Source organism: Macaca nemestrina, chromosome 14 (assembly GCF_043159975.1).
Source record: "Macaca nemestrina isolate mMacNem1 chromosome 14, mMacNem.hap1, whole genome shotgun sequence".
NCBI lineage: Eukaryota > Metazoa > Chordata > Mammalia > Primates > Cercopithecidae > Macaca > Macaca nemestrina.
Genome location: NC_092138.1, coordinates 109,564,563 through 109,578,229, shown reverse-complemented (window position 1 = coordinate 109,578,229; position 13,667 = coordinate 109,564,563). Strand labels below are relative to the sequence as shown.

The 13,667-nt window shown below is 52.2% G+C and overlaps 1 protein-coding gene across 4 annotated transcripts in view; it reads right to left on the bottom strand.

Annotated features, from left to right (window-relative positions):
- LOC105463949 (leucine rich repeat and sterile alpha motif containing 1) overlaps window positions 1–13,630 on the bottom strand; it is a 54,173-nt gene extending 40,543 nt beyond the window's left edge. For 2 of the 4 annotated variants that reach the window (XM_011711434.3, XM_011711436.3), the window contains exons 1-9: window positions 13,453–13,630; window positions 13,036–13,191; window positions 9,840–9,943; window positions 9,404–9,460; window positions 8,839–8,883; window positions 7,376–7,483; window positions 5,573–5,641; window positions 3,413–3,497; window positions 2,391–2,512 (exon numbers count right to left, since the gene is read on the bottom strand). In XM_011711434.3, coding sequence (XP_011709736.1) covers window positions 2,391–2,512; window positions 3,413–3,497; window positions 5,573–5,641; window positions 7,376–7,483; window positions 8,839–8,883; window positions 9,404–9,460; window positions 9,840–9,911 — 558 coding nt within the window. In that variant the 5' untranslated portion in view covers window positions 9,912–9,943; window positions 13,036–13,191; window positions 13,453–13,630. The remainder of the gene's footprint in view (window positions 1–2,390; window positions 2,513–3,412; window positions 3,498–5,572; window positions 5,642–7,375; window positions 7,484–8,838; window positions 8,884–9,403; window positions 9,461–9,839; window positions 9,944–13,035; window positions 13,192–13,452) is intronic. The other 2 variants (XM_011711435.3, XM_011711437.3) reach the window with 1 other exon arrangement.
- Between the last annotated feature and the right edge of the window lie 37 nt (window positions 13,631–13,667).

Sequence of the window (13,667 nt, the reverse complement as noted above, 5' to 3'; positions counted from 1 at the left end):
TGAGCTGAGATCCGGCCACTGCACTCCAGCCTGGGCGACAGAGCGAGACTCCGTCTCAAAAAAAAAAAAAAAAAAAAAAATTAGTCAAGTGTGATAGGGTACACCTGTGGTTCCAATTTCTTGGGAGGCTGAGGAGGAGGATCTCTTGAGCCCAGGAGTTTGAGGCTGCAGTGAGCTACGACTGAGTCACTGCACTTCAGCCTGGGTGACAGCATGAGGCCCTGTCTCAAAGAAAAAAAAAAATTGAAGTGTCCAGAACTCCTACTAGATGTCGAGGATGGCTTCAGGATTGGGAACGTGCTCTGAGCTGTGTTGTCTAAAATGGTAGCCACCAAGGACCCATGGCTATTAAAATATAAATTAATTAAAATTCAACGAAATCAAACTTTTAGTTCCTGGCTGAACACACAAGCCACATTCCAGGTGCTCGATAGATACACATGGCCAGCGGCTGCTGCTCTAGACAGCACAGTCACTGAACATTTCCGTCACTGCAGAAGGTTCCAGTGGGCAGCAGAGAGGACAGGCCATGTCGGCCCGTCTCCCCAGCCGGCCCTTCCTCAGGCAGGAGGGCCCCAGCTGCTAAGGTCAGTCCTTCCTCTGCTATCTCTGTGCTCACCCACACGTTCTGACACAGAAGCCTCCGCTCGGCAGGCTGGGCTGGCTGAGAGTGGGGTCAACTCCAGGCCACTCCGGAATGCTGGCCAGACTGCGTGCCACCACGAATGGAGAAGTCCGCGTTGCAGAAGCCGAGTTGTTCAGAGGTGGGGAGCACAGGCATCAGCTTCAGATGGCCTGGTTTACAACCATCTCTGCTGTCAGTGACTGCGTGGCCCTTGGGCAAGTTTCTTAAACTGCCCGTGCCTCAGTTTCTTCATCTACAAAGTAGCACAATAGTATCTGCCTCACAAGAGTTCTGTGATGATTCATGGAGCGATTCCAGGTTATGCCCAGTCTTAGAAAGCCCCAGATGAAGGTGAGCCACCTCATGAGCACGACTGTGAGAGCCACTTTCCCTGAGCAGCAGCCCCTGTCAGTGTCTGTCATAGGCTGAACTGTGTCCCCCTCCCAAGTTCCTATGTGGAAATCCTAATCCCCCGTCCCTCAGAATGTGGCTGTATGTGGAGATAGCATCTTTAAAGAGGTAATTAAGTTAAAAGGGGGTCATTCGGCTGGGCCCTAATCCAATATGACTGGTGTGCTTCTAAGAGGAGGAAATTTGGACACGGACACGTACACAGGGAAGATGAAGTGAAGACACAGGGAGGGAAGACAGCACCTCCGAGCCAAGGAGAGAGGCCTCAGAAGTCACCAGCCCTGCCAACACCTTGAACTTGGACTTCTAGCCTGTAGAACTCCCCTGGCCTGGGTAATTCTGAACCCGCATCCCGACAGCTCCCTACCTCCTTTTCTCCCTCCCAGCTTTCTGGGCCCCGTATCACACAGGCTCAGCAGCTTCCAACCACATCACTTCCCCGCCCCTCCCTGAGACAACCTGTGCTTCCCACCACCTGCCTCCTGCACCTGGGCTGCCCCTGTTATCCAGGTCTGCTCAGAATCTTTTTTTTTTTTTTTTGGAGACGAAGTCTTGCTTTGTTGCCCAGGCTGGAGTGCAATGGTGCAATCTCGGCTCACTGCAATCGCCGCCTCCTGGGTTCAAGCAATTCTCCTGTCTCAGCCTCCCCCAAGTAGCTGGGATTACAGGTGTGTGCCACCATGCCTGGATAATTTTTTGTATTTTTAGTAGAGACAGGGTTTCACCATGTTGGCCAGGCTGGTCTCGAACTCCTAACCTCAAGTGATCCACCCACTTTGGCCTCCCAAAGTGCTAGGATTACAGGTGTGAGCCATGGCACCCAGCCCAGAAATCTTATTCCTCCTTCAAGGTCTGGCTTGAATATCACAACTTTTTTTTTTTTCTCCTGTAACTTTTATTTTAAGTTCAGGAGTACATGTGTAGGATGTGCAGTTTTGTTACAAAGGTAAACATGTGCCATGGTGGTTTGCTGCACAGATCATCCCATCACCCAGGTACTAAGCCCAGCATTCATTAGCTTTTCTTCCTGATGCTCTCCCCACAACCCCGCTCTGACAGGCCTCAGTGTGTGTTGTTCCCCCACCGACAACTTTCTTAAAGTGTCAGCCTCTTCTGGATTCAGCTTTCTTTCTTCTTCTTTCTTAATGTATGTTTTTCTGCCTCTATTATGGCAGCAAAAGTCATATAATTGCGAATGTTCACACATTGGCCTCTCTACAAGCTTCCAAGGACCATGCCTTGGGATCTCTGTGTGATCCTGGCACCGTGAGATCAGGGCAGGCACTCGGTAATGTGGGAGAGGGGAGGTGGGCAGGCCAGAGAGCACCCCAGGCAAAAACAGCTTCCCATTTACCTCCAGGGTTCGAACGTGAGCCAGCATCTGCGGCAACCTCTGGATCTCGTTTCCACTGATGTTGAGGGTACGCAGGCTTCGAAGCTCCCCCAGGGTGTCTGGAAGCTCCTTCAGCTTGTTGTCTGCGGAGACCCCAACAGCACAGCTCAACACCCCAAATCTCCATCACCAGCTTCCTGCCTGATGCCCGCTGGGAGCCACTCTGACCTCTGGGGCACACACCAGGTCCTAGGTCCTGAGGTTTCGTAGCATCAAGAAGGTGGAGTTCCGGTTCAAGTCCCCACTCCACCAATTACTAGCCACGAGACTTTAGACAACTGGCTTTGCCTCCCTGTGCCAGTTTTCTCACCTGGAAAATGGGGACAACACTGCTACCCAGCCTTATAAGAACATGGGGAGATTGGAGGTTCAGGTAGATGATGTGTGAGGTCCTCCGCACAGCGCCCCTCACGCTGTAATGACTGAGCAATGGGGCGCCACTGTTGTTCTCATTACTCATATGTTACAGTTGATAAATGGAGGCACTCTGTGCAGGAAGTGCTTAAGGACAGCGAGGAGAAAGCAAAGAGCTGGGTGTGGCGAGCAGAGCGCTCCTGCGGGTAAGGCACCTATGAGGTAGTCTTGGCTCTGTCACCATCCCACTGGGTGCTCTTGAGCTAGTCACATTCGATTTCCTGGGCCTTGTTTTCCTCATGTGTAAACTGGGGATGGTACCACCGCCCTCGGCCTGCCCCGTGGACTCCTCGGGAGGCTTGTTGTGTCGCTGGAGATGGAAGCGCTGCTCAGAACCTTACTGCAGCCACACAGCCCTGGCTCCGAGGAGCCACAGGAACACTCCCGACAGCCTGTCTCTGGTTACCACGGAGACAGCTGACCCAGCAGGAGTCAGTCCATTTACAGCGACCCCTGGAGACTGGCTGCCTTCCCGCTCAATGGCTCTGGGGCAGGGCAGTTTGTGGATCCCGGCCAGGACTGCCCAGAGCTGATGGAGGGTCACACGGACACAGCTTCTTGGTCCCTACCTTTAACATTGAGAGTCTGGAGCTGGGTCAGGTTCCCAATGGAACGCGGGAGCTGCATCAGTTGATTCCTTTCCACGTTTAAGACCTAAGAAAAAGGAAGAGGTGGCCAGGCGCAGTGGCTCATGCCTGTAATCCCAGCACTTTGGGAGGCCAAGGCAGGTGGATCACAAGGTCAGCAGTTCAAGACCAGCCTGGCCAACATAGTGAAACCCCATCTCTACTGAAAATACAAAAATTAGCTGGGCATGGTGGCACACGCCTGTAGTCCCAGCTACTCGGGAGGCTGAGGCAGGAGAATCGCTTGAACCCGGGAGACAGAGGTTGCGGTGAGCTGAGATGGTGCCATTGCATCGCCTGGGCAACAGAGCGATACTCCATCTTAAAAAAAAAAAAAAAAACTAAAAAGGAAGAGGTGACATGAGAACCCACACACAGACCACAGTGATGACCCCTGCACCCCTCGCCCTGCCAGGTCAGGGCACCCAGGCACTATACACACAAGCCCTTGTCTCCCCCTGCCGGCCCTTGAGGAAGACAGAAATTCTTAAGTTTCTGCTGGAGATAGGAAAAAAACAAAGCTCAGGGTAGTGAAGTCATGTGCTCAGGACAGCACAGCCAGGCCTTGAACCGCTTCTGGCTGAGGTTCCAGCACTCATACCGACCACAAAATGCTCAGTAACTGTCCCACCATCAGGGAGGGAGGGAAAAGGGGACTACAGACTCCGGGATCTGGGGAGGCCGCACAGGAGGCTCTAGTTCCCCCAGCGTTAAGGAAAAGGAAACCTGGCTGCCCCAAGGCTTTGTGATCCACCCAAGGCCTCAGGCTGGTAGTGGTGCTGGGACTGAACCTGGGCTTGTTGGATTCCAAAGCTGTACTCCCTCCAGAAGGTAGCACCTTGAGGTGACCGAGGCCAACAGGATGAAACACTAAGTAACCATTAAAAATAGATGCAATAGGGGCTGGGCTCACGCCCAGCACTTTGGGAGGCTGAGGTGGGTGGATCACGAGGTCAGGAGATCGAGACTATCCTGGTCAACATGGTGAAACCCCGTCTCTACTAAAATACAAAAAATTAGCTGGGCGTGGTGGTATGTGCCTGTAATTCCAGCTACTCAGGAGGCTGAGGCAGGGGAATCGCTTGAACCCGGGAGGTAGAGATTGCAGTGAGCCGAGATCATGCCACTGTACTCCAGCCTGGTGACAGAGCGAGACTCCATCTCAGAAAATTAAAAAAAAAAAGACGCAATGGAAAGCTAAGTAGCCATTAAAAATAATGAGAAGATGAATATTTTATGAACCAAAGGATGTTATGAGTTACTGTCAGGTATCCAAAAGCTCCAAATTAGTGAACGCAGCAATTCTATAAAAATACACCTACTGGCCAGGTGCAGTGGCTCACGCCTGTAATTCCAGCAATTTGGGAGGCCAAGGCGGGCGGATCACTTGAGGCCAGGAGTTTGAGGTCAGCCCGGCCAACATGGTGAAAACCTATCTCTACTGAAAAATACAAAAATTATCCAGGTGTGGTGGTGTGTGCCTGTAATTCCAGATACTCAGGAGGCTGAGGCAGAATCTCTTGAACCCGGAAGGCGGAGGTTGCAGGGAGTTGAGATGGTGCCACTGCACTCCAGCCTGGGTGACAGAGTGAGAAAAAAAAAAATACATACAAAAAGTCCTACATCAAGGTATTTATTGCGGCTCAAAGTGGTAGCAATTGGTCAGGCGTGGTGGCTCACACCCATAATCCCAGCACTTTGGGAGGCCAAAGTGGGTGGATCACCTGAGGTCAGGAGTTCGAGACCAGCCAGGCCAACATGGCAAAACACCATCTCTACTAAAAATATAAAAACTAGCCGGGCGCGGTGGCACACTCCTGTAATCCCAGCTACTAGGGAGGCTGAGGGAGAAGAACCACTTGAACTCGGCAGGGAGAGGTTGCAATGAGCTGAGATGGCGCCACTGCACTCCAGCCTGGGCAATGCAGTGAGACACTGTCTCAAAAACAACAACAAAAACTAAAGAGCCAAGGGGAGGGTGGAGCTGGCACTGAGTGCAGCCTGCTTCCACTGGCTGGAGCCCAGCCAGAACATTCCAGGCTTGAGTGACTGCTTGGTCTCACTAGGGCCATCTGAGGTGGGTTTCTGTTTCCGCAGCCTTACCTGGAGGGCAGTCAGCTGCCCCAGATCGTCAGGAAGGGCTGTCAGCTGATTATCGTGGAGATCTAGAACCTGCAGAAGGAAGACCCCTGTGAGTCTCCAAGTGAGAAAGTCCCTTGGACTCCGGGCTCCAGAGCAGCGCGGAGGGGCTGGGGCCACCTCACACCCCCAGTGCAGAAACAGAGGGCCTGCCCCTCCTTTCCCACTCTGTGTGGATAATTCCCACCTCATTTTCCTTCTCAAACCATTTTACCACTTTCTTATTTTACGTATATTTATTTTTACCGTTGATTGAAAAACTATGCTATAAAACAGTATGCCTAGATACTAATATGTTAAAAAGAAACACCCCATTGTATAAATATATATTTGCATAGAAAAAACTTTCAAATATGCGATAAAATACTGATAGTGATACTCCACAGTGTAAAATTATAGATGTTTCCCCTTTTGCTTTTTTTTTTTTTTTGAGACGGAGTCTGGCTCTGTCGCCCAGGCTGGAGTGCCGTGGCCGGATCTCGGCTCACTGCAAGCTCCGCCTCCCGGGTTTACGCCATTCTGCTGCCTCAGCCTCCCGAGTAGCTGGGACTACAGGCGCCCGCCACCTCGCCCGGCTAGTTTTTTGTATTTTTTAGTAGAGACGGGGTTTCACCGGGTTAGCCAGGATGGTCCTCGATCTCCTGACCTCGTGATCCGCCCATCTCGGCCTCCCAAAGTGCTGGGATTACAGGCTTGAGCCACCGTGCCTGGCCATTTCCCCCTTTGCTTAACTGTACTTGCTAATTACTATTTTATTTTATTTTATTTTAATCTTGAGACAGAGTCTCTGTCTGTCACCCAGGCTGGAGTGCAATGGCACGATCTCAGCTCACTGCAACCTCCACCTCCTGGGTTCAAGTGATTCTCGTGCCTCAACCTCCCAAGCAGCTGGGATTACAGGCATGTGCCACCATGCTCTGCTGGGATTTTTTGTATTTTTAGTAGAGATGGAACGCCATGTTGGCCAGGCTGGTCTCGAACTCCTGACCTCAAGTGACCCACCTGCCTTAGCCTCCCAAAGTGCTAGGATTACGGGTGTGAGCCACTACAACTGACCGCTAATTTTTTAAAAAGGAAAATGCACAAAAAAAGGCCTTGGAGAAATATTTATACATGTGCATACACAGGTACTCTCCACATCCATGGGTTCCATATCTACGGATTCAACCAAACTCAGGTCGAAAATACTAAAAAAAGACAAAAACAAAAACAAAAAAAACCCATCAGTAGTGAACACATACAGGCTTTTCTCTTGTCATTATTCCCTGAACAATATAGTATAACAGATTGGGCCTGTGCTGCAGGGCTCCTCTGAAGGTGCATACCACTCTCCCAAGCTCAGGTCTGTACAGAACAACCCTGGGCTCACACCGCCCACATCTTGTGAATGCCTCCCAGCCTGTCCAGGGAGGAGCTCACAGTCAGCAGGAAGTCCTTCCGGATCACCTGGGCGTCCCTCCTCTTCCTTCTTGCCTGGAAGTGTCAGTTTCCTCGCCCTCTGCTAGCTGACTCGCCATGAGTTTGTCATTTGGCTTTCCTCCTAGCATGTAAACTCCCTGGGGACAGGGCCTGTGGCTGGTCATCTTTGTCACCCTATCCCACACACAGCCCACAGGAGTATCCAATAAACCATGCTGATCAAATCCCAGATTGACAGGTAGATGAGGCCCCACTGACATACAAGAGGCAGCCCAAAGGGAGCAGGTGCTCAGCTGCCGCCTGGAACCCCATGCAGAGCCCCAACTGCCTGGGAGGAGGGCCCAGTACCTTGATGGTTGCCAGACTCAGGAGGCTGCAGGATTTGGGAAGCAGGGAAGTGAGGTGATTCGTGTGGACGATCAGCACCTGTGTGGAGAGATGTGCGGCCATGTTGGGCTGAGGAAGAGAAGCAGGCATGGCAGGCTAAGGGCATGGGAGCCAGCCCAGTGCCCTGCTACGCCCCGCCATCTTGCTCTCCCAGACACCACGACAGGAGCAGGGGATGCGGGTCAGGATCATGAACTCTCCCAATGGGGAATCTGATGCCCTTCCTTAAAATCTGGATCTTCAAGGGTGACAGAGACCTTAGAGGTCTAAACCTTCCATTCTGAGAAGGGATCCCCCTGCAGCCATTCTGATCATAACCTTCCCAGCACCAGCATCTTCACGTGGAAAATAGAGAATAATCAAGTGCCTGCCTCCCAGGGCTGCCATGATGTTAAATACAAGCTCATGCGCAAAACATCCAGAGCTGGCACACGGGCCAGGGCTCAGTCCAGGTCATCTACTCCTATTTTTCTTAGTCATCGACCACTGCCTAACACTTCCAGCACAGACTTGGGATGGTGGCTCACGCCTGTAATCCCAGCACTTTGACAGGCCAAGGTGGGTGATCACTTGAGGTCAGGAGTTCGAGACCAGCCTGACCAACATGGCAAAACCTCATCTCTACTAAAAATACAAAAAATAGTTGGGTGTGGCGGTGGGCACCTGTAATCCCAGCTACTCAGGAGGCTGAGGCGGGAGAATCGCTTGAACCCAGGAGGTGGAGGTTTCAGTAAGCTGAGATTGCGCCACTGCACTCCAGCCTGGGTGACGGAGCAGAGTGTCCATCTTAAAAAAACAAACAAACAAACAAAAAAAAACACTTCCAGCGCCAAGGAGCTTACTACTCTGTTAGCATGGAACGCTTGTTTTTTTTTTTTTTCGTATTCTCATTTAGATACTTCACTTAGAGTGCTTCTGCCCATCTGCATTCAAAGCTGCAATGCTCTGCTGAAAAATCATTCATTCCCCTCAGAATCTCCCCTGCGTGACCAGAATAAAAGGGGTGAGTTTCTATTATTATGAACACCGGGGCTCATAAGCCTTTCCTATGTGGCAGGCATTACACTCAGTATATTTCTCTCTCTATCTAACTATCTACCACTCATTTAATTCTCACAGTACCTCGGGGAGGAGAACTATGAATGTCTTCATTTCACAGGTGAAGAAATGGAGAAGTAAGAGTTTAAGGAAGTTGCCCAAGTCACAAAGCCAGTGAGAGAAGGCAGAGTCAGAATGTGACACAGGAAGGTCCAACCCCAAAGCCTACTCTCCTCTCTGTGAAATCACCTGCTGCAGGCCAAAAGCGTAAGAAGCAGAGAGAAAGGAGGTGTCTACGCTGGGGAGACAGCGCCTCAAAGTCCCTTGTGGGTTCAAACAAGCAGACATGCAATAAGCAAGTCTCTGAAGATGAAGTTCCAGCTCACCTTCTTCTGCAGAACTTTGCATGTTGCAAAAGCTCCAAATGGAATCTAAGATAAGATAAAGAAAAGTAAGTGTCTCCCCTCCTGCCAATGTTTAGCTTGTTCTCTGAGTGGCATTCACGTGAGGAAGAGACAGGCAGGAGGTGAACAAGGGCAGAACGCCACAGCAGGTGGCAGTGCTGAGCCCAGGGGCAAGGCTGGCGAGCAGCGGTGCTGGGGATGTGGCCAGGCCTTCCCCCAGTCAGCTAGCAGGAGACTGCCCTGCCCCACCCACCCTGTCCCCATTGTGAACCCCTTCAGGGGCTGGAGAATGCCAGGCCCTTCCAGCAACCTAGGAGTCTATGGGTACATTTTCTACCTAGACTTCTTGACTCTTGGCGACTATGTTATACTGAGGCCAAAGTACCATCTCAATTCTTTTGCACAAGAACAAAATCTAAGGAAACATCTCATGACTAGAGCTTCTGGCCTTTCTAAAGCCCTAGTCCACCTCTGTCTTTCCTAGGGACATGTGATCCAAGAAAATGGGACAGATCCAATTCACAGCCCAACACTATGCTCAGTTTACCTCTGAGAGCTCACATTTAGAGATGTCGAGAATGTCATCTGCCCCAGCTTCTTTTGCCTAAGGATAAAAAGAAGTTTTAAAAAGTATTAAGACAAAACATCTTTGCAGAGTGGACAAGCCAGGCAAAGAACATACACGTAAGCAGCAGCAAAGGACCATAGACACTATCTGGTTCCACCGGTCCAGTGAACCAATGACGCCTGCTTTCCCGGAGCTTGAGGCCCAGAGGGATGAGGAACTGAAAAGCAATGACAGTGCGCTCAGTCTACAGGGGAGAAGCACCCTTGACAGGGGACCTCATCTGTTGGGTCTAAGTCAGCTATTTCTTCTGCAGGTGGGGGAGGGAGCATGGCTTGTCGGGGGCAGTGCGGAGGCCTACTCCTTGGGGACTGAGGAGGAGTTGGGATAGAGTTAGAGGAAACCCACTTTCCCTCACCAAACACATCTGGTACTCCAGGCGCTTCCGAGCCTCCTCACTGGGTTTCCGCTTCCGGAAGAAGAGTGGCATCCTTCCCTTTTCGCAGAGCGATCTGGAGGACCCTGGGGCACAGGAGAGAAGTTAGGAACTGGGGAATTTGTCACAGCCCCCAACACCCAGGACAGGTAGCGCCGTAACACAAAGTATGCAGCTGGTCTGTTGGACTATGAGTTCCATGGAGGCAGCAGCTGCATCCTTCTAGTGAGTTCCATGGAGGCAGTGGCTGCGTCTTTCTAGTGAGTTCCAAGGGGGCAGGGGCTGTGTCTTTCTAGTGAGTTCAACGGGGACAGCAACTGCATGTTTCTAGTGAGTTCCACAGGGGCAGCGGCTGTGTCTTTCTAGTGAATTCCACGGGGGCAGGGGCTGCATCTTTCTAGTGAGTTCCATGGGGCAGGGGCTGTGTCTTTCTAGTGAGTTCCATGGGGTCAGGGGTCACATCTTTCTAGTGAGTTCCATGGGCGCAGGGGCTGTGTCTTTCTAGTGAGTTTCATGGAGGCAGGGGCCGTGTCTTTCTAGTGAGTTCCATGGTGCAGGGGCCGTGTCTTTTTTTTTTTTTTTTTTGAGACGGAGTCTCGCTCTGTCACCCAGGCTGGAGTGCAGTGGCCAGATCTCAGCTCACTGCAAGCTCCGCCTCCCGAGTTTAGCCATTCTCCTGCCTCAGGCTCCTGAGTAGCTGGGACTACAGGCGCCCACCACCTCACCCGGCTAGTTTTTTGTATTTTTTAGTAGAGACGGGGTTTCACCTTGTTAGCCAGGATGGTCTTGATCTCCTGACCTCGTGATCTGCCTGTCTCGGCCTCCCAAAGTGCTGGGATTACAGGCTTGAGCCACCGCGCCCGGCCGGGGCCGTGTCTTTCTAGTGAGTTCCATGGTGCAGGGGCTGTGTCTTTCTAGTGAGTTCCATGGGGTCAGGGGTCACATCTTTCTAATGAGTTCCATGGGCGCAGGGGCTGCGTCTTTCTAGTGAATTCCATGGGCGCAGGGGCTGTGTCTTTCTAGTGAGTTTCACGGAGGCAGGGGCCATGTCTTTCTAGTGAGTTCATTGGGGTCAGGAGTCACATCTATCTAGCAAGTTCCATGGGGCCAGGGGCTGCGTCTTTCTAGTACTGGTTCCATGGAGGCAGGGGCTGCGTCTTTCTAGTGATTTCCATGGGGCCAGGGGCTGTCTTCCTAATGAGTTCCATGGAGCCAGGGACTGCATCTTCCTAGTTCCACGGAGTTCCATGGGGGCAGGGGCCACGTCTTTCTAGTGAGTTCCATGGGGTCAGGGGCTGCATCTTTCTAGTGAGTTCCATGGGGTCAGCGGTTGCATCTTTCTAGTGAGTTCCATGGGGTCAGGGGTTGCATCTTTCTAGTGAGTTCCATGGGGTCAGGGGATGCGTCTTTCTAGTCCTTCTGTCAGTGTCCTGAGCCCACAACAGGTGCTCAGTACTCCTTGTTCTTTGTTGACTAAACATTAAGCAGCAGGATGAGGTGGAGACAAAGACAAGCAGATGACCCGGGTTGGGGCCCATATTTGCCACCGACCCATAGTGAGGTCTTGGCATTATCCTTTTCCTGTTCTGGGGAAACTTAGAGAAGTTTCCTCAGGCGCTTTCCAAGACTGTTCTTTGGGGACTCTAACAGACTCTGCCAATGAATCACTTCCAGCCCCCTAGACTGTCGGAGCGGGATCAGCAGGAACAAACTAGAGCCAGCCAGGACCTTGGGGAGCTCAACTACATCATGATCAAAGAGACCTCTGTGGTGAATACAAATTAAAAAGCAATCCTCAGCTTACCACCCTCAGTTATTATTCCATTTTATTCTCACCATATCCCTATTTAAAGTGAAGAAACAGGCCGGGTGTGGTGGCTCATGCCTGTAATCCCAGGTCTTTGGGAGGCCAAGACGGGTGGGTCACTTGAGCCTAGGAGTTCGAGACCAGCCTGGGTAACATGGTGAAACCCCGTCTCTACTAAAAATACACAAAGTAGCTGGGCGTGGTGACGTGCGCCTGTAGTCCCAGCTACTTGGAAGGCCGAGGCACGAGAATCACTTGAACCCAGGAGGTGGAGGTTGCAGTGAGCCGAGATCACGCCACTGCACTCCAGCCTGGGTGACAGAGGGAGACTCTGTCTCAGAAAATAATAATAAATAAATAAATAAATAAATAAATAAATAAAGTGAAGAAGCAAATGCTTATTAAGTTCAGTGGCCTGGCTGTACAGCCTGGATTGCAGCCTGGAACTGTGGTCTCTCAAGTCCTGACCTGTGGGATTTGCCTGACTCCTTGGTGCTCACATAACTTGGCACACATGAAGTACACTGTCCTGAACTCAGAGCCAGGTGCTCACTGCCTGCCCAGGGCCTGCACAGTGTCTGTAAATATCAGAGCAGGATAAGGGATGGCAATGAGCCAGGAAGCAATCACCCAGGGAAGTGCATGGTGAGCAGCACAGGCTTTGGGATGAAAGAGAACTGGATTTGAATCCGAGATCTGCCACCCACGACCGCTGAGGTCACCTTGGTTCACCTCTCAGAGCCTCAGTTTCCTCATCTGTAAAGTTTAAGTAACCATGCTATCAACACTGGCTTCTGTGAGGATCCAATGACTTCATATATGTCAAGTGCATAATACAGGACCTGGCACACGAGTGCTCAATAAATGTGAGCCACAAAGCACCCACATGCAAGCAGCATTGATTCAGGGCCCACTAGAGGAGCTAGGGAGAAGACAGCCCTGGGAGGAGATGCAGCTGAAGAAGACATACACCCAGTCCTCAGAGGGATGGGCAGAGATGGCAGCTCTGCACCCACAGGGGCGGGGCTGTCTGGGGAGGCAGCCAGGCCTGCAGAGCCAGCTCAGGACCTTCTTGTCACTCCACCTGCCTGCAAGGATGGGGAATGGTTTGAAAACAGCCCTCTCCCATCACTCCCTGATGACCAGCACTTACCCTTCTGCTCCCCAGTCACTAACCCTCCTGCACCCCCTTCCCGATGTGCAGCCCTCCCCCCGACTTCCTCCCAACCACCATCGCTCTCCCACCCCTCCCAGAAGATCAGCTCTTTCCAGGCTGCCCCACATGCCTGTCCCTCCCTTTCCGACGTCCAGCCTAGATGCGGGGGGAGGGCCACATCCATATTTCCTGGGGTGGGGTGGGCAGTGGCTGACCTGGCTTTGCGGATGGAGGGGTCCCCCACGTTGGGAACCGCGGGTGCACCCGAGGGCAGGCTGATCACTCGGAGGGCTTGGTCACGGACTCGGGGCCGCAGACCACCCGGCACGGGCCGGGCGGAGCCGGAGTCTGGTCTCCTTCAAACGCAGGTGCTGGGGACAAACTCAGAATCTCAGAAAGTCACGCAGACCGGGATGACGAAGTCTGAGGCTCTAGGAACCGCGGACTCTCAGAATGAAAAGCGGGACTGGATTTCCACATAAATAGACTGTTTTGATAACTAAAGTGCACACACCAAGTGCTGGAGGGGGCAGGGGTCGCTGCGGTACTGGGGTCTCGGAATGGGACAACGGACCCCTCAGGGGAGGGGCGGGGCTCTGGGATTGGGTGTTGGGGACCGGGGTGACACTCACGATAAAGGAGTATGGGAAACAGCTAGGCCTGGGATCACGGGAGCAACCCCTCTTCTCAGACGTCTCCAGAGCAAACTGCCCGATCTCCCTTTCGGAATCTCTAGCTCCAGCGCACCGCGGTGCCCAGCTCGCAAGCCGTCAGCCTCAGGCGCCTGCCCACAACAAACATGGCGACAAAAAAGCGTCTCTGGAAGGCTGGGCAGTGACGACAGTTC